Source organism: Callithrix jacchus, chromosome 6 (assembly GCF_049354715.1).
Source record: "Callithrix jacchus isolate 240 chromosome 6, calJac240_pri, whole genome shotgun sequence".
Classification (NCBI taxonomy): Eukaryota; Metazoa; Chordata; class Mammalia; order Primates; family Cebidae; genus Callithrix; species Callithrix jacchus.
In genome coordinates this window covers 59,123,098-59,143,948 of record NC_133507.1, presented here as the reverse complement: position 1 = coordinate 59,143,948, position 20,851 = coordinate 59,123,098, and the positions used below count along the sequence as shown (strand labels likewise).

The 20,851-nt window shown below is 39.9% G+C and overlaps 1 protein-coding gene across 5 annotated transcripts in view; it reads left to right on the top strand.

Moving 5' to 3' along the window:
- MYO3B (myosin IIIB) overlaps positions 1 to 20,851 on the top strand; it is a 503,216-nt gene that overhangs the window by 216,495 nt on the left and 265,870 nt on the right. For all 5 annotated transcript variants that reach the window (XM_035304567.3, XM_035304566.3, XM_035304565.3 and 2 more), the window contains 9 exons: positions 1,408 to 1,504; positions 2,384 to 2,500; positions 3,013 to 3,117; positions 5,800 to 5,883; positions 6,702 to 6,904; positions 10,999 to 11,097; positions 12,177 to 12,291; positions 19,631 to 19,757; positions 20,562 to 20,772. In XM_035304567.3, the coding sequence (XP_035160458.3) occupies positions 1,408 to 1,504; positions 2,384 to 2,500; positions 3,013 to 3,117; positions 5,800 to 5,883; positions 6,702 to 6,904; positions 10,999 to 11,097; positions 12,177 to 12,291; positions 19,631 to 19,757; positions 20,562 to 20,772 (1,158 nt within the window). The remainder of the gene's footprint in view (positions 1 to 1,407; positions 1,505 to 2,383; positions 2,501 to 3,012; positions 3,118 to 5,799; positions 5,884 to 6,701; positions 6,905 to 10,998; positions 11,098 to 12,176; positions 12,292 to 19,630; positions 19,758 to 20,561; positions 20,773 to 20,851) is intronic.

The window sequence follows — 20,851 nt, the reverse complement described above, 5'->3', positions numbered from 1 at the left end:
GGCCTACTTTGCCCTTGAATTAGTTTTAAACATTAAAGAACTATATTTTAGTATACCAGAGGGGATTGTTTTTATCAAACAAGATTTTTAAAGCCCTGGTGAACAGTGCCCTCCAGGAGAAAAACTCACATATTTATACAAAAAGATGTATATACAGCTTTAAGTGCTGCATTGTTACTAGTAGCAAAAAAAAAAAAAAAAAATGGAATCAGCCTAAATGTTGATCAGCATAGGACCGAATAGACCGGGTACAGTGGTTTATGCCTGTAATCCCAGCATTTTGAGAGGCCAAGGTGGCAGGATCACTTGAAGCCAGGAGTTCAGGATTAGCCTGGACAACAAAGCAAGACCCCATCTCTACAAAAAATAATTTTTAAAAATTAGCCAGGCACAGTAGCACACACTTCTAGTACCAGCTAGTTGAGAAGCTGAGTAGGGAGGGTTGCTTGAGTCCAGGAGTTTGAGGCTGCAGTGAGCAATGATTATGCCACTGCATTCCAGCCTAGTGGCAAAACAAGACCCCATCTCTAAAAATGGATAAATAAATAAAATTTAAAAAACAAACAAAAAACCCATAGGACTGAGTAATAAATAGGTACATATTCATAAAGTATAATACTACCCAGTGATTAAAGTGACTGAACTACGTAGGTAGGTAAGGAAGGTAGGTAGGTAGTAGATAGACTTTAAAAATCATAATGTTTAATGAAAAAAAAAAGCTTGCAGAATAAAACCTAAGTATGATATCATTTTTATAACTATACATACAGAACCTGTATATTGCTCATGGGTACATATATGCATATGACCAATATTTTAAAATAGACTGGAAGGAAACCCATCAAATAGTGGTCACCTCATGAGAGAGGAGTGGGATGAGCCAAAAGTCACAAAGGGATTTCAAATCAATAAGAAAAAATGTAAACAATGATCAATTACTTGGTATTTACTATATTAATCTTTGAAAATGTTACGTAGGTTAAAAAAACTATCATAAAAGTTGGGGGTGCTGCTGGTAGATAGGGAAAGAGGACCTCAAGGCAAGTAAGGCACTTATGGCTATACCCCAGTGAGAACTCTATGCCTGACACTGAGCAGAAATCAGAGCTGTTTATTCTGGAAGTGCTGTCTTTGGCATTTAGGCAAAGCAAATATATGTATTAGGTAGGCCCATTTGGTAGCACTCCTCACTCTGGCAGAAAGTAGACTTGAACTGTGGAGATCACTTTATCCCAGTCGTTCTACAGTGACAGGAAAAGCTTGGGGCCCTGGACTGGACTCCTATCCCTGTCTCTGACGTCTCTGAACATATCACGAGATAAGATTGTGAATGAGCCATCCTTGCTGCTCACTTTCTGCTACATTATTTGCTGTCTTAATGCTTAAACTCTCTTGATGAATTTCTAGGCATGAGAGGATGCATACCAGAAGACCTTATCATGTGGAAGATGCTGAAAAATACTGCCTTGAGGATGATTTGGTCAACCTAGAGGTTCTGGACGAGGTACTAACTATTTAGTAGACAATTCTCATTGAAGACGTTTGTTTCGTGCGACAGGTCTTACCTTTCTGTTGCAGACCATGTCCTCCTAAGGTCGTTTGAAAATTTGCTTGTTTTTGTATCCATGGGATGAAGCTCAGGGAGCTTTCAGTTGCTGTGACTCTGATCCTGTGCTGTGTTTATTTAGATAGTTGCTAGAATGATGACGAGAAAAGGATTTGGAATTTTTTTCCAATAAAGTCTTTTATATTGTAGCCTTAATGATGGATTATATCAGCTGAAATAATTTTCTGTTTGATAAAATATTGCAATTAACCCTTAAGAGGTTGTTTGTTGTTCATAAGAAAATGCTTCATTTAGGGAAATAGTGAAGTTAATATAGCTTGAATTTTAAATTTGAAGTCTGTGATAATCCCCATTTAAAATATGCATGTTCAATAGAGCTGTTAATTGCACTGGACCTGTTCATGGTGAGTCTAACTCTGGGGACTGTTTCAGTGCTTAAATCACTACAGAGTAATAACAAGTGTTCAGTTTTGTATTTCTCCCACCTAGATTTTAAGTGCAGTGCTTTGAGAAATGGACCTCCATTTTGTCTGTGCTCTATCAGTAGGAACAGCTTATTAAACAAAATTTAAATACAACATTTTGACTGGTGGGCCTAATTCTTTTCATATATTCCTGTTTTTTTTTTTTTTCAAGGCAAATACTGGCATTGTTTTAATGAATTCAGGATCATTAGGGTCACTGTGTGATTTAAATGCACTACTTTCATCTTTTAGAGAAAGATGTTCTTGTCAGAATAAATTTGTTGTCATTTTTAGAATCTATCCATCGATTGGAAATAATATTTACTCTCAATACCATTTACCCTTTTCTTAGGATACAATTATCCATCAGCTGCAGAAACGTTATGCAGACTTGCTAATTTACACATATGTTGGAGACATCTTAATTGCCTTGAACCCCTTCCAGAATCTGAGCATATACTCTCCACAGGTAAGGGATGTTTTAAGAGCGTACTGCACCTTAATAGGAAATTAAAACTCACAAGGGCAAATGAAAAGAAAGGAAAAGTAAGAATAAAATTATGCTATTCTAGGTGTATATACTCCAAAGTGCAGATAGTAATGCAGTACAAATGGTATTTTTACATCTCGGGGTTCCTTTTTAAAGCAAACTATCACAATAGTTAACATTTATTGAGTGCTTACTGCATGTTAGACACTGGGTTACCTCACTTCTCACGCCATGTGGGACAGGTACTATTGTTAAGCCTAATTGGCAGACAAGGAGACTTAGCATAGAGTCAACTCCCTTGAACTAGCTCAGGAAGCCAGGAACAGAAGTGAAACTTGAACTCAGGCCAGCAGACCCCACAACCTGTACCCTACAGTCTTCCTGATGCAACAAGTCCCCTACTAAGTGACAGAGTCTTGGTTTCATGGGTAATAGGGAGTGGAGTATTAGATGGTCCAGGGAAGATTTTCCTTTAATTATTTTTCCTTCAGTTTTCCAGACTTTATCATGGAGTAAAACGTGCCTCCAATCCCCCCCACATATTTGCATCAGCAGATGCCACTTACCAGTGCATGGTTACTCTCAGCAAAGACCAGGTAGGAACTCACCTTCCTTTCCTACAGAACCACACAGTTAAGACGTGTTCTGTCTTCCTCGTCAGCTCCTAAGCCTTCCTGAAAGCTTTTCGTTCTGGTTGCTGGTGCTGACTCAAAGAAACAGGAGATGAGATGGCAGCTCAGTGGAACTTGAGCATAAAGCCATAGCATCAGGAGACTGTGAAAATGCTTTTCAAGAAACATAAAACATTCACATCAAGAGCATTCGTTTTCTCTGATAAGATGTAATAACAATTTTTCTAATAGGAATATGATGAGAATAGTGCAAACACAACCTGATTACATGGCAATGATTGTAATGAAAACAGCATGTACAATGGCATAAGTGAAATTTTTTCCTATTAAGGTCTTAGAATTTTCATGATTCAGTCGTTTTTGTGTGAAATATTGCACAGAGGTTGGCAGTGACCATGTGCCACATCATTTAGCTGCTGAAAAATTGATAGATTGGGTAGAGAATGAACAAAACTTAAACTCAATGCTAAACACAAGCTCATACATTTTACCTTTCTAGCCTTCTAATTCACAGTAGTGACATATCTAACCTTTGATCCCTCCTTTACTTTCAATAGGTATATTTTTATTTGTTTCTTTATTCTGTTTGAAATAGAAGTAGTCTAATTTGGCAAGTGATTTTTCTGAGAGTATCACTGTATGGATTTCCTAAGACCTGGGAACTTCCAGCTTTGAGGTTTACTGAGTAATAGGTGATATTTTACCAGTGTAGATTACAAAATGGAATACATGGATTTACTGTAGCTTAGAAACATAGCTCCTCCAAATTCTTACCTTTCCCAGAGACTTGTAAAATGTCCCTAGATTTCATAGAGATGAAGTAAATGGAGAGAACTACATAGTTTTTCAGTTCAGAAGTTGTCTTACTGTGTTGTCTTTTATGACACCACTTCTGACACCAAGTGTTGTATTTTTCCCAACACCAACCAATTCTCCAACACCAACTGGGTGCCCAGCAATTGAATTCAATTCCGACACTGCTTGGAGTTAGCACAGGCTCCACAGATTAACCGATTAGGGCCACACGTCAGTTTCCACTTTGGATTCCAGCTGCAAATGGAGTACCGAGGCTTCTCACACTTCTGCCCAGCCGAATATCGGTCCAGGGGTTCTCATGACTCTCCTCAGGTTTGATAATTCACTGGGAATGACTCAAGGAATTTAGGAAAACACTTTACTTACATTTATCAGTTTATTATGAAGGGCGTAACTCAGAAACAGCCAAATGGAAGAGACACATAAGGCAGGGTATATGGGGCAGGGAGGTGACATGGCACACAGAGCTTCCATGACTTTTCTGGGTACATCCCCCTCCCAGCACCTCGATGTGTTCACCAACTTAGAAGCTCTCTAAATCTCATTGTTCAAGAATTTGTATAACTTAATCTCAGAATTCCCTCTTCTTTCTAGAAGTTGGGAGGTAGGGCTGAAAGTTCCCACATTCCAATCACACGTTTGATCTTTCTTTGTTGTTGTTTGTTTGTTTGTTTTGTTTTGTTTTTTGAGACATAGTTTTACTCTTGTCTGCCCCAGGCTGGAGTGCAGTGGCACGACCTTAGCTCACTGCAACCTCTACCTCCTGGGTTCAAGTGATTCTCCTACCTCAGCCTCCCAAGTAGTTGGGATTACAGGCATGTGCCACCATGCTGGGATGATTTTTGTATTATTAGTAGAGATGACATTTCACCATGTTGCCTAGGCTAGTCTTGAACCCCTGACCTCAAGCGATCCACCTGCCCTGGCCTCCCAAAGTGCTGGGATTACGAGCCACCATGCCCCGCACATGTTTGATTTTTCTAATGACAAGTCTGAAGCTGTCTAGGGGCTGCGCCTTGAATCACCTTGTTAGGAATAAACTGAGGTATGGTTGAAAGGGACTCCTTGTGAATAACAAAAGATACTTTTACCAGTCATCGAAATTCCAAAGGTTTTAGGAGCTCAGTGCCAGGAACCAGGGACAAAGACCCGATATATAATTTTTATTATGCCACATCCACTAATTTCCTAGAAATGAATGATAAAAAGATCAATAATACAATAAAAAATGGCCAAACAACATGGATGGGTCTCATAAAAGAAAAGCCTTTTAAGCATATGGAAAGAAGCCTCATTCATAATTTTTAAAATGCAGAATGAAAGTGCACTGAGATACCATATTTTTTAACCTATCAGATTGTCAGAAATCTAACATATTCTGTTGGTGAGGCTACAGGAGAGCAGGCACTGTCTTATATTGGTATAATCCCTAGGAAAACAACTTAGTAATATCTATCAAATTTACAAACATATTTACCTTTTGATCCAACATCCCCATTTCTAGGAATTTCTCCTGCAGATGAACTTGCATAAAAATATAATGACTTATGTATAAGGTTATCCATTGCAATATTGTTTATAATTACAAAGAAAAAACTCAAATATCCATCAATATTGTACTAATTTTAAACAGTTTATGGTACATCTGTACAATGGAACAACAAGTAGCTATACAAAAGGTTGAAGAAGGTATCTGTGTACTGAAACAGGAAGATTCCTAAGAGATTTCTCAGTGAAAAATTAAGGTGTACAGTAGTAGATGTTATATGAAGCACATGAGTTGTTTCTGTGCTATAAATTCTTCACTTGACACTTCATTTTCTGTGCCAGTGCATTGTCATCAGTGGAGAGAGTGGCTCTGGGAAGACAGAAAGCGCCCACCTGATTGTTCAGCATTTGACTTTCTTGGGAAAGGTATTGACCAACCTGCTTTATGTATCATGGCTAGAACTTCCTACATACTGCATATTTTATAAATGATACAATACTGGGTTTTTCTTTATTAGGGCATTCCATCTTTGTTATGTTTGCCTGCTGATAGCGAGGCCTGTTAAGATGTCAGCATGCTATCCTTCTTTCACATAGGGAGGAAAATAATGCCAGCGCAAATTTACTAGATCACCGGCAATTAATTTTCATGTTTTCAATGTAATAGAAACATTCATCCATTAAGTAGTAAAAGTGCTTAAGCACTAGAAACAGGCTCACAGAAAGCTACTGTAGTAATTAAAGGGATGGAAAACAAAAGTCTTTGAGCAAAAGTTGAGGGAAATGAAAATGTTTAGCTTGGTGAACTCGATATTGAAAGAATGACTTCAAAAATCATTCAGTAGTTACTTGTACTCTGAATTAGTGTACTAGGTGACTAAGAATGTGTGGAATTTATATAGATAAGGTTTATTGACTATTATGATAAGTGCCAGAAAGGTTACGGGATCTATTTAAAAATCTTGCTAAACTGGGTAGGCATTTTATCTGTCAAGAATTTTAAATGAAATATGGCCGCAGTTTTAAAACTGCTGTCCTAATCTAGCCAAATCTGATTCATATGCAGATTTGGGGAGTTGCTCATATGAGAAAATGACGATGGTGGTTGATGCGAACTTCCCCCAAATGGAACTCTTTGTAAAAAGACAATGTGGATTTTGGTGGGCAAGGGGTGGGTGTACCTGGCAACTTTGCTGCAGTAATGTTTCTAGAGTCCCTTTTTGACTGTTCTCTGTTTGGCACAGGCCAATAATCAGACCTTGAGAGAGAAAATCCTACAAGTCAACTCCCTGGTGGAAGCCTTTGGGAACGCACGTACTGCCATCAATGACAACTCGAGCCGTTTTGGAAAATATCTGGAAATGATGTTTACACCAACTGGAGTTGTGATGGGGGCAAGAATCTCTGAATATCTTCTTGAAAAATCCAGAGTCATAAAACAGGCAGCGTAGGTGCACTACTTTATCACTCCGTTTTGCCCCGCAATAAAAACTGGGAGGCTTGGGGAATTTTCATGGTTCAGTTTTCACCCTTGTTCTTAATATTCCCCTGCCCTCCCCAAGGGCAAAGAATTATTTAAGCAAAGGATCAGTGGTAGTTTTTGACCTAAAAGAAATTAATGGAAAGAGTACAAAGGGCTGGGGTGGGTGTGCTTGTTTCCCCCGAGTTGGTTGTGTCAGGTAGGATTTAGCAGCATGCAGACATGTTTTAAAACCCTTAGGACCCTTAAAATTGAACTTGTTCATTAAAACAAAGAAGACACCAAGAATATTCCACATGTTAATTTTTTCCTTAGATTGAGACAGATAGAGAAAACAATTATTTGTTTTTAAGGGAAAGTGTTTGGTAATAGAAATCAATAGCACAGACTTTGACATTTCACTAACCTTCTCTACACCTCATCTGTGAAATGGAAATGCTACTAGTGCTGACCTCATGGGTCTGTTGTGAGGATTAACATGGTCTTTTATATAAAATTAATTAAAATAATGCCTAGCGTGGCACATATTATCAAAATGTTAGCTATTCTTCCTATTATAATAGTAGTAACTACAATTATAATTATTAATAATAGTAGCTATTATTATTATTATTTTAGGACACCAGAGTGTCCTGAAATAATAGCATGGCTCCACACGTACATATTCAGGCATTACTAAATCCCTGCTGTATATTAGTGCTGTGCTTTCTGTTGGATTGCAAGAGTAAACTAAATAGAAAAGGTCCTTGTATTCATGGGGCTTGGAGTACGTGGTATAGGAGGAAGAAGTCGGAGAGGATCACAGGCATTAAACAAGTAAACTTAAATGTAGAAGAATTGCAGTAAGCACCAGGCAGCAAGTAGGTGCTATTAAGGTGAAACAAGAGAAGGGAAAGACACATAACCTCGTCTAGGGAGAAAGAGAGGCTCACTGTGTATGGGACGCTTAATCTGAGATCCCAGGATCACCAGGAGCTAGGCAACAAGGTGGGGACCAGAATAAGGAGGAAAAGTGGCAAAGATAAGACTGAGACCAGATTATGTAGGGCTTTGGAACCAGGATGAGAATTTCAAACTTTTTTCTAAGGACTATAGGAACCGGCTGAACATTTCCAAGCAGGAAAATCACCAAAACCCAACTTGCATTTTGAAATGATCATACAAGCTTCAATGGGGAATGAACTGGAGGAGATCTAAGGACTGTGATGACGAGATTAGGAGGCTGTTGCCAAATTCATACAAGAGAGAATGCTGGCCTAGACTAAGGCGGAGGCAGTGGAGGTGAAGAGGAGGTGGGCAGTCTGAGAGATGTTGTGCAAGTGGAAATTACAGGAGTTGTTCTGGCTTGAGAACCCAAGCGTCTTCCTCTATCGTGTACTTGGAGTTTGCTCACACAATAGGGGCTGGCATGAACATAAAACAAATGAAAGATAGAGTGAGCATCATTTACGCTTCCCTGTGGTGTTTTGATTAATTTTTATGAGGTCCCCTGCTTCTGTCTCCCCAGCCTAGGATGGTTTTGAAATTTAGAGAGCTACCTCTGATAGAATGGAAACCATAGTGTTCTGTGTTCAAATGTAAAATGGTCTTTTACAAAGATAATGTGAGGAGAGCTCTAGGTCACTTGATGTGATATGTTGCTTATTGGTGTAAATATTCATATACCTTACTTTCCTTATACGCAACATGGGCATAATATTGTCAACCTGACAAGGCTGTTACGAGAATTAAATGAGATGAAGAGAGGATGGGGCCTGTGCCAGTCCTGTTCATCTAACTGCTGGGCTTCTACCTGCTTTTGGACACACTGTAGGGTTCCTGTGTGGCTGGGTATGGTCTTATGACTGGTTCTGGCAAGTGGGCATTTAATGGCAACCCTCCAGAGTCTGGCAAAGATGGGGGCTGCTCTGCCAGCCACAGCCCATCAGTGACTGCAGTGAGCACAGCCCCACTGCTGACCTGCCAGGGACATGTACTCTGAGCAAGAACTAAACCTTTGTTTAGTTAAGCTGCTAATATCTTGGGATGTTTATTACTGTAACAAAACCTAGCCAGTCTTGACAGATAAAGGGATGGAAATCAAACTGAATTTAGGCTAGGGATGCATATTGGCAGGAAACGTTTGGAAGAATTGAGAATTAGATGGATCTGTAGAGAAACTGTAGGAAGGTGAGACTAAGATGGGCCGGCCAAAGCCTGTGCATATAACAGAGGTTAAAGAACAGGCGATACTCATCTCAGGACTTTCGGTTTCTGTCTCAGTTAAGGGTGCCACAATCACTGGATGCTTAAGCTAGAAATCTAGGAGGCAGACTCTAGGTTTCTTTCTCACCGTTCTCATTTAGTCTATTAGGATGTTCTTTTGGTTGTTTCTCCAGAATATATATAATATTTACTCTTACTCTTGTTCTCCGTCACCACTACCATTACCTTGTCCAAGCTATTATGCTTTCTCACCTGGACCCCCTCACTGGTTTCCCTGTATCCATCTTGGCTTCTTATAATGACACTCAGAGAACATGAATCCCTTTAGTCCCATATCCCTGGCACCTGGTACAGTGTCTACTGTGACTGGCAATTAATATGTTTATTTGTTGAATAGTCACCTTTTTCTGTTTATACATATATCCTATAATATCGTGTTGTATATCTTAAATATACACATTTATTTTAAAAAATTAAAATAGGGACTGGGCACAGTGGCTCATGCCTGTAATCCCAGCACTTTGGGAGGCCAAGGCAGGAGGATAGCTTGTTTGTGACCAGCCTGGGCAACATAGTGAGACTCTGTCACTACAAACACAGAAATATTAGCAGGGCATGGTGGTGTATTCCTATAGTCCTGGCTACTTGGGAGGCTGAGGTTCAATAATCACTTGAGCCCAGAAATTTGAGGCTACCATGAGCTGTGATCACACCACTGCACTCCAGCCTGGACAACAGAGTGAGACACCATCTCTTAACTAAATTTATTAGTTCAGTGGACAAGTGAGTGAGAAATGGCAAGTAGAGGAATCTAGAATAGAAGGCAGGGATAAAGAATGTTACAGAAAAGCTTTGACAGGTTAAACAACCAAAGGAAGATGGGGATACCAAGTAGAGGCTGAACAGGATGAGGGCCATGCCACAAAGGGGGACAAGGGAAGAAGGACGACAAGATTTGTTTCCATGGAGCTAGCTTGACCAAAGAAAAGATTTGCCAAAATTCCAAGGTATCAACAGAAGAGACTGTTCTCCCCCTGAAGAAAGAAAGGGATATGGAGCAGTGCTTTTCAAACTATCTGGGCTAAAGGACCAGTTTTTTTTTTTTTTAATCTCCAACCCATTGTGAACTAATACCTTTGTAAAATGCAATGAAAATTAATTATCAGAAAAATCATCATGCTCTTGGATGTCATGGCAATGTCACTTACTGTAAAATATCTAGGCATGTACTTTCCAGTTCCTTTTTTTGTTCTAAGCTGACACCAGTCCACAGACCCTGCTCAGAGTAGTACCTGTCTGAAAGGACCCTAGCCAGGGTAGCCTAAAAGAGGTGGGTGGCAGTAAACCAGACTAATGAATGACATTTTGAATAGTTTTTTAAGAATACCAGCTTGGGAGAGTGAAGACCCCTAGTTCTGGACAAATTCTGCTCCCTAACCTGCTGTGAGACCTGCAGGCCACCTCCTGTAGGGCTCCAGTAAAGTAGAGGATTTGGCTGTTGTCTCTAGGCTGGAATTCACTGCCTCTGAAGCAACATGTGGTATAAGCAGAAGGCAGTAGGTATTTGGGCTGCAACAGAAAGGTCTCAACATATGCAACCTGACTGTTTCCTGTAAATGTCCCATTCTCTAAAGCCTCCTTTTGCTTGTAGTAAAGTTAAGTGTGTTTAATAATAATGCAAGATTTTGATGTTACTATACTAATCCTATCACTGTTCTGTAAGTGGGATTTATAATATTTAATTGCCTGAAAGTACAAATTTGCCATGGAATAATTTGCACAGAAACAAAATGGTGTAAATTACTTGAGGTGTGGAAGCCAGAATATGTTATTACTACAGTTTTTTTTTTTTTCAGGGGAGAGAAAAATTTTCACATATTTTACTATATTTATGCTGGCCTTTATCACCAAAAGAAGCTTTCTGACTTCAGACTCCCTGAGGAAAAACCTCCTAGGTAAGTATCAGGGGGGTTGGTTGTCAATTTTTGATGAATGTACAATTAGCAATTGACAAACATGGAAGTAAATGGAGCTGTTTTCCTAACTGGAAACTCACAGTCTATTTAACTGAAGTACCCAGGATGAGGTGGCAGGAACTATCTCACCATTTTCATTGTCTAGAAAGTTAAAAAACTCAACTGCACATATTTATTTTTTCTCAGCCATTTGTATCATTATTCCACCATAGTATTAGACTATGAAGGAAATAGGCTGGGCGTGGCAGCTCATGGCTGTAATCCCAGTGCTTTGGCAGGCCAAGGTGGGAGGATCACTTGAGGCCTGGAGTTTGAGACCAGTCAGGGCAACATATTGAGACCCTCTCTCTACAAGAAAAATTTTCTTAATTAGCTGCTCCGGAGGCTGAGGTCGGAAGTTTGCTTGAGCCTGGGAGATCGAGGCTACAGTGAGCCAAATTTGTGCCACTGTGATCCAGCTTGGGTGACAAAGCAAGACCCTGTCTCAAAAAAAAAAAATTAGCTGAGAGTGGTGACATACATTCATAGTCCCAGCTATTTCGGGGGGCTGAGGCAGGAGGATCACTAGAGCCCAGGAGTTCAAGGCTGCAGTGAGCTATAATCACACCACTGCACCTCAGGCTGGGCAACAGAGTGAGGCCCCATCTTTAAAAAACAAATGGCCAGGCACGGTGGTTCACGCCTATAATCCCAGCACTTTGGGAGGCTGAGGCGGGTGGATCACGAGGTCAAGAGATTGATACCATCCTGGTCAACATGGTGAAACCCTGTCTCTACTAAAAGTACAAAAATTAGCTGGGCATGGTGGTGCATGCCTGTAGTCCCAGCTACCCGGGAGGCTGAGGCAGGAGAATTGCTCGAACCCAGGAGTCGGAGGTTGCGGTGAGCCGAGATCGCGCCATTGCACTCCAGCCTGGGTAACAAGAGTAAAACTCCGTCTCAAAAAAAATAAAAATAAAAAAATAAAATAAAATAAAAAACAAACAAACAACAAATGGAAATGCCTGTACTTTCCAAGTCAGTGCTCATTCTGTTTGGTCATACTCCCCTTCATTTAGGTACATAGCTGATGAAACTGGAAGGGTGATGCACGACATAACATCCAAGGAGTCTTACAGAAGACAGTTTGAAGCAATTCAGCATTGCTTCAGGATTATAGGGTTCACGGACAAAGTAAGTGATCATCAAGAGGAAACTCAAGTGGCAATATTCTTAGATGAGTATGAGTAAATGTGGATATTTCTAACTTGGGACAGGATATTTGCTTTTCAAATGCCACGTTGGTCATGTTATAAGGTCTTGCTACTCAGAGTGTGGTCCCAGGACCAGAAACATTTTTATCAACTGAGAGCTTATTAGAAATTCAAACCCGGAGGTCTAGAATGAGTGAAGTAGAATATAAACATTTTAGGCTGGGCAGTGCGGTGGCTCACGCCTGTAATTCCAGCACTTTGGGAGACCGAGGCAGGCGGATCAAGAGTTCAGGAGTTCAAGACCAGCCTGACCAATATGGTGAAACCCCGTCTCTACTAAAAATATGAAAATTAGCCAGGTGTGGTGGTGCGTGCTTGTATTCCCAGTTACTCAGGAGGCTGAAGCAGGAGAATCGCTTGAACCCAGGAGGCAGAGGTTGCAGTGAGCCAAGATTGTGCCACTGCACTCCAGCCTGGGCAACAGAGCGAGACTCCATCTCAAAAAAAAAAAAAAAAAAAGAATATAAACATTTTAACAAGAAGCCCAGATGAACATCAAACTAGGAGAGCACTGTTGTAAGGACCATGTGCTGATAGATTGTTATCATTGTCATGAATTCTTTACAGATGTAATAACAAATACCAAAATCATATTGCATTTTTTTCTGATTTAGGGTTTTTCCAGTCACTAAAGTGAATTGGGAGTAGCAGTACAAGAATATGTAGATTATACCTTAGTCACATAAATATATTTATTCAAGTAGCTCATTGGGTAACAAGATAAATTAATGAAAACCCTTTCAACTTTCGTATAGTTACTTCCTTCTCCATGGTACACAGTTGCATATTATTAACTATAGCTCTAAGTACTGTACTACTTTTTTTTTTTTTTTTTTTTGAGACAGAGTACTGCTCTGTCACCCAGTCTGGAGTGCAGTGGTAGGATCTCAGTTCACTACAACCTCCGCCTCCCGGGTTCAATGATTCTCCTGCTTTAGCCTCCTGAGTAGCTGGGATTACAGGTGTACGCCACCACGCCTGGCTAACTTTTGTATTTTCAGTAGAGATAGGGTTTCACCATGTTGGCCAGGCTGGTCTCAAACTCCTGACCTCCAGTAATCCATCCACCTCACCCTCCCAAAGTGCTGAGATTACAGGCATGAGCCACCGTGCCTGGCCAATACTGTACTACTCTTATCATCCTAGATACAGGCTGTCTCTATTAAATATATGCTAGGGTGACAGACAATATTTATTACCCTAGGCTCAAATATTATTCTGTGATATATTATGTCATAGTTTCTGGGCTTCATGCCATCAATTTTGCAAAATACATGGATTCTTTTGCTTTTTCAACAAAGGGGATGAATGATTAGGAGGTAGGTGAGAGTGTTAAATCTTAAGGGATTAGATTACAAGACACTGCAGTTACCCTGGGACGGCCACTCCAGATAAAGGATTGCTTCTGTGTAATGTTTTGTGTTTGGCTAGCCCTTCCCTCCCCTGCATGGTTGATTTTAGTCATAATAGCACCTTTTTTCCCCCCACAGCCAGCTGTTAATTTTCTCTGTTGGCCTCCCACAGGCTTTAAACTGACAGACAGTGGAAAATCTCAAAGGTCAGATAAAAATAAAAATATATTTTCCTTGGCTCCTTAGAGGGGAGAAATTAAACAGATTCCAGCATTGCTAAAGGACCTTTATGGTTATTAACTTATAGAACAGGCTTTTTTTTTTTTTTGAAGTCACTGGTGTCATGCCAAAGTGCTCAGGGGCACACTTCCTTAAAAGGGTACAGGAACCATAGAGAAGCCAAGGCTAATAATCATTATTAATATGGTTAATATTTTGTTTTGAGTACAAATATAGTCATAAAATACTGTGAAGAGATTGATCCTAGCTGAACCCTTTCATGCTTAGTATTCCATTATTGGAATGCTAAGCATGTAGGAGTTATTTACACCCTGTTGCTCAAGGTCATCACCAAGGTCTGATTGCAAAAATTCAAAAAATTGCAACCTCAGGCATAAGTGGGTTAAAAGAAAGTAGATAATGGTGCTGTTTTAATAATAGCAATGTACTGCTGGTAATAATAAAACAGATGCCATCTGTTTCAGGTTAAACTATATTAAAAACTGTTAAAATCTGTTTTAGTATAACAACACTAAAACATTAAAAACAGAAGAAATTATGTATGTTAAGTATATGTCCTCAAAGTAAGCCATCTGGGACAAAAAGGTACAATAGAAATAAATGAATGACTGGTATGAATAAACGTAAAAGAAAAAAATGTAAAAGATGGTGAACATTTTTAATTAGTGCCTGGTCCATACTGTTAAATGAATAACCAGAATGTAATGGTGTTAAATGTGTGTATTTTCACCGTGTCCCATATTAATTCATACAGGAAATAAACCAGTTTATATCAGCTGCAACCTTAGAAATGAAAGGAAGAATCTGGATCTTATCTCTCCGACTCTGAATTCTGTGGTTCTATCTCTGCAGACAACCTGTTTTGCTGAGTTAACTCAGTTCACTTTATGTTTATAAACTCATAGTAGTGTGACTAAATTCAGAAAGACCCAGTTGAAAGTAGTCAGGAAACAGACACCAAATGCTGATGTAACAGAACTTTTAAGTTTTTCTGGCAGACATTTCTAGATAAAGCTTAAATGAACTGGTCAAGTCAATCCAAATTATGGTTCTTCTCCTTTCTTATAATGTCACTAGTTCCCGCAGGGTCCCTTTATTTTTTTCTCAAACCTTTACAGCAAAATTATGAGTAGCAAACTTTAACGTGGACTCAGGAGCATGAATTTTAAATCTGGGACACCAGCCAAAGTATCTGAAAGAACACTTGACCCTCAGTTTATTGTAAAGAGACTTCCCTGGTGGAGGAGTCTTCCAGGGATGATGATGACTCCTTGTGGAAGGTTGGGGAAATTATACCTAAGACCATATTGTGAAGATTGTGCTTTTCAACTCTTATTTCTGGAGCCAAACCGTACTCTTTTTGTTTAATATTATGCTTGTCTTACTGGTAGGAATTACCATAATACATTAAATAAATTGGGTTTTATATATGTTTATATTTAATGCTACATGAAAACTTTTTAGGCAGATGATCTATGTGATAGTCAAAATTGGACATACACTGCAGATTCCTGTTGGAGAGGTTAGGGAGTAGCCTTTGAGATTGGGGCAAAATTTCTTCCCTTTCTTCAAAATAGATTATGAATTGAGAGAGTACTGCTCTGAAGGGAGATTGAGGGATTATATGTTAAAATATGACTTGAGAGACTTGAAGATTTCTAACGTCTTGATGAGACAGTAGGACATACATTTGACTTTTAAGATGCCAAATGTTGTGAGGCTCTGCAGAGGAGGCTGAGAAGTGTTGGAACAGAGCCTGTAGGGAGGCCCTTCAGCTGGTCCTAATGCAGTACTTAGGGAAGAACTGCTGAAAAACTGGAGAGACTTACTTTAGAAAAGAAAGAAAGTAAAGAGAGACTGGGAAAGGAAGTAAATTCCTAGGAATATACTAGAGAAACAACTACCTGAGATGCCTGTGAGCCAGGCCCAGGGGGATTTCCTTAGAGTAGCACCAGGGTAACAGAGAAAACTGTTTCCTCTCAGCTTTTAAATTAGCCTCAGCTCTATAGAGAGAATATCTACACCAGTAAAAGAAGGGTCTTATGAGAGAAGAAGGAAATATCAGACATCCTGCAGTAGGATTTTGATGGAGAAATGCTCTTTCTTCCCCACTTTTGCTTGTTGGTAGTAAATCAGTTTATACTCATCGACAATAAATTGAGAAACCGTGAAGTTGTTCCATTTTATAACAGAAAGTTGGAAACTGGTAGAAATAGAGATAGCAGCATAGCAAGATTCTGTAGAAAATGGCAGAGATGCCAGGAAAGGCTCTGTAGCTGGAGATGGAGCAAGAGAAAATGGGCAAGGTAAAGAAGGTGAAAAAACCTTCCATGGCTTTCTATGGGAAGAAAATAAGAAAAAATTGATCAACAAGTTTTAGGGTGGGAAGATTAATCCCACAGGTGGACATATAACTGATTGATTTTACCATGAGTGTACGTGACATTTTGACGTGAACACAGAGGTTCCCAGGTCAGAAAGGGAGAACTAATTAACCCAAGGTTTAGGACTGATGGAGTCAAGTGGGTGGAATAACCCAGAAATGTAAACGCCTTAATAAGGTGAACATTGGTTACCCCTGTGTCGTTCTCACTAAATCAAGGAAAGAGACCCAATCGATCGTTAATTTCAGTGATTTACACAGTGTTTGAACATAAAAGTTTTTGCTCAAGGTCACAGTTTTCTGCTTTAAATGGCTGCCTAGGGACTATGCTGAAGAGGATATTGCCAGAGAAGCAGCAGGGCAGGATGCTGGTTTCAAGGGTAGTCTTTGACAGCCATTTTCTTGGTGATTATCCCAGTGTTGAAATGCCTGGAAGTCTTATTTTGGGAGGTTTCATAGCTTGTACTATAATACATGAAGAGAGAAAGAGTCATTGTGGGATGTGTGTTTTAATTACGGGAAATATGTTTGTTTGTTTGTTTGTTTTCCTGAGAGTACTGAGAGTTTCAGATAACCTCTTGAGATATCTGGATATAGAAACGCTGATGTAGAACTCAGGGCAAGAGGCTCTTTTACGCCTGGGATCTGCCTCTGTGGGAAGTTGCTCAGTGAGTGAGCAAGGCTCTCACTGTATTGATCAAAGTAATGAGGTGCTGTCATGTTAAATCCAAGCAAGTCCCAGATCACCTATTTAGTAGGTGTTCTCCTTAGCCACTCTTAAGTTGGGTGATTAAACAATGATTCTTAAAGTGAAAAACATGACATCTTGCCTTTGATTTAGAAGTTGGGAGAATAACGTTTATCCATTGTTGAAACCTAGTTTAAAATCTTCATTTGTCTTTGTAGCAGTATCAGGTATCCAGCAGATGTCGCTATTATAGTCTGTGTTTCTTTTTTTGGCTTTACTGAGTAATGTTTACGGAAGTTGCAATTTGTGAGGCAATACTTTATCAGTGGTCTAGTGACAGTTTCTATTCGTTTGCTGCTATGTAGAGTACTAAATCAAATTACCGGCCTGAGTATTCTTTGTGAAAGTACTTTTCTCTCTATAAGCATAAAATGCAAAATTTTCCTGGCTATATATTTTATTGTCTCACATATTGAAAATGTAAATTTTTTAATAAACAAAGGTACTTTAATTTCTTTTTACCACTAATGCTACATATGTATTCAACTTTCAGTCTAAAAATAGGGCTCAGATAATTGGAGCTGTTTTTCCTCACATTTCTGACACCAAATATGTGGGTTTTTCTCCTTCATACCAACAAATTCTCTGGCACCAGCTGAGTGTCTTACAATTTACTTCAGTTCTGCCACTATCTACCTGGAGTTAGCATCAGACCCATAAGCTAAGGGCTCAGACCCACAAGACTACCACGACTTCAGATACCAATCACAAGTCTCACATCTCCTATACCTCTGACTGTCTGGCTATACATTGAGAGTCCCCACAATCCCCTCCTCAGGTTTGATAATTTGCTAGAATAGTTTATAGAACTCAGGAAACCACTTCACTTACCATTACTGGTTTATTATAAAGGATACAACTCAATAATAGTCAAATGGAAGAAATGCATAGGGTAAGGTGTGCAGGAAGTAGCACAGAGCTTCCATGCCCTCTGAGAACACTACTCTCCCAGCACCCATGCGTTCACCAGCCTGAAAACTCTCCAAACCTCATCACTTAGGGGTTTTTATGGAAGTTCCGTTACATTGTCATGATTGGTTAATCATTGGCCATTGGTGATTGACTCAATGACTAATCCCTCTCTGCTCTCCAGAGATTGGGTTGGGGAGGACCCAGAAGTTCTCTCTAATCACATGATTGGTTCCTCTGGCAACCGACTCTCCATCCTAAAGCTATCTAGAGGTCCACCAAGAGTCACCAACCTAGCATAAACTCAAGTATAGTTAAAAGGGGCTTGTAAATAACAAAAGACTCCTAGCGTTCCTATCACTCACTTTCAAGGGTTTTAGATGCTTTTGTGCCAGGAACTGGGGACAAAGAACAAATACAATTGTCCCTCGGTATATGTGAGGGATTAGTTCTAGGACCCCCCAATTCATATACCAAAATCCAAGCATACTCAGTCTTGCAGTCAGCCCTGCAGAACCCACATATATGAAAAGTCAGCTCTATGTATATGTCAGTTTCACATCTTGTGAATACTGTATTTTTGATCCGTGTTTGGTTGAAAAATATCTATGTATAAAAGGACCTGTGCAGTTCCAGCCTGTGTTGTTCAAAAGTCAATTGTTGGGCAGGCATGGTGGTTCATATCTGTAATTCCAGCACTTTGGGAGGCTAAGGCAGGCAAAGATCAGAATTTCCGCCAACATGGTGAAACTCTGTCTCTACTAAAAATACGAAAAAGAGCTGGGTTTAATGGTTCGTGCTGGTAATCCCAGCTACTCAGAAGGCTACGGCAGGAGAATCACTTGAACCCAGGCGCAGGGGGTTGCAGTGAGCTGAGATCGTGCCACCGCATTCCAGCCTGGGTGACAGAGCAAGACTCTATCTCAGAACAAAGGTTGATTATATATATTTCTTGTTATATAAAAATATAATGTCACAGACAGTTATCACAGATAATTTCTAGTGAGTCTTTCAAAATATTTCCTGACTTCATAACTATATATTCCATTATTTAACTTTAAAACGTTCTAGGAGCCATGAATGAATGTCTTCCCAACTATTTCATAAATGCAATATTCAAGAGGTTAAGGAAACAGCTCCTCTCTTGCTTTAAACAAAAGATCATACCTGAATTTGGAAACTGGTATTAGGGTAAAAGGCTAAATGTGGCTTAAAGAACAAAGAAGATTAGTTATCTCTTAATAACCATTTTAAGGTAAGAAGTTCAGTTGCAGAGCAACTCCGTTAATGCAATTGTTGGTTTAAGGCAGCCTCATCAGTGGCATGGTTGAGGCTGGGTTGCTGGGAGTTCCAGCCGGCTATAATGAGAAGGAAAAGTGTGGAAGGAGGCGTGCTCACACTCGTGAGGCCTGGACCCAGAGGTGATCCACATCATTCTGCTTGCTTCATTGTTAAAATTTACTTATATGATGACCTCTAACTGCAAAGGAGTTTGGGACATTTGTGTGTCCAGGAGAAGAGGGAGAATGGACTTTGGAAGACAACTAGTAGTTTCCACCATAGGTCTAGCGGTTCATGAGTTTGATTGGCAATGACCTTCATCCATGGTTCTTGGTGTTCTTTTCAGGAGGTACACTCAGTGTACAGAATTTTGGCTGGGATTTTGAATATTGGGAACATTGAGTTTGCAGCTATTTCCTCTCAACATCAAACTGATAAAAGTGAGGTGCCCAATGCTGAAGCTTTGCAAAATGGTAATTATTTGATATTTGTGTGCTGTGTTGTTGCCAAAGCATGTGCTTCTTTTACTTTGGTAGTTTTATAAGGCCCTGTAAAATACAGTGCAGCATTTGCTGGTCCTTCTAATGGCTCTGGATGTTTTCACCGACTAGTATTTCCCCAGGGATGTCCTGTGGAACACCAGTGTTCCTTCCATTAGCTGCTAGTTTTCTGCAGAAAATAATTCTATGACAGGTAATTTTGAGCAGTGGTTTTTAACCTTGGCTGTTTTTCAAAAATCCTCTACAAACTGAAAAAAATACAGGAGGTTGGACCTATTGGGAATCTCTGAATCCGTTAAATCAGCATATACAGAAGAGAAAGCAGGCACCTATTTATTTTGAAAGTTCCACAGGTAGTTATGGTGGCACAATGAGTAAGAATCCTCAATTATGAAAAACAAACAAATAAACTGATTTAAATAAAGTAAAACTCTTTTTGTGTTAAACTGTAGGTCATTTTAGGGCCTTTAATATACGAATGTATTTTGTGACTAAGGGTAGAATACTGTCTGCAGCTATTTCTCCAACTTATTGGTCAAAAGGCCACCTCCTCTTCCTTTTCTTCATCAAGCATCTATGAAGTGAGAGCTTTCAGAACAGTTTGAGAGATACTGTGTCAGGCTGGAAGCTTCTTGGGGTTAGGGTCCTAGTTTGTTTTTCTTTGAGTCTAAAATACCAGGATGGAGTCTGGCACATAGTAGATGTTGAATAAATGCTGACAGACTGACTGAAGGAAGGTCTGGCTACGTTCTGTGTCATCCTTACTCTTTGTTTCAGCTGCCTCTGTTCTGTGCATCAGCCCCGAAGAGCTCCAGGAGGCGCTCACCTCCCACTGTGTGGTCACCCGGGGCGAGACCATCATCCGTGCCAACACCGTAGACAGGGCTGCAGACGTTCGAGATGCCATGTCCAAAGCCCTGTATGGGAGGCTCTTCAGCTGGATTGTGAATCGCATTAACACACTCCTGCAGCCAGACAAAAACATATGGCAAGTTCCTCAGAGAGCAGAGGGCTCCGGAGAGCTGTCATTAACCTCACCGTCTCTTAGCGTTTGCAAAAGGAAGCAT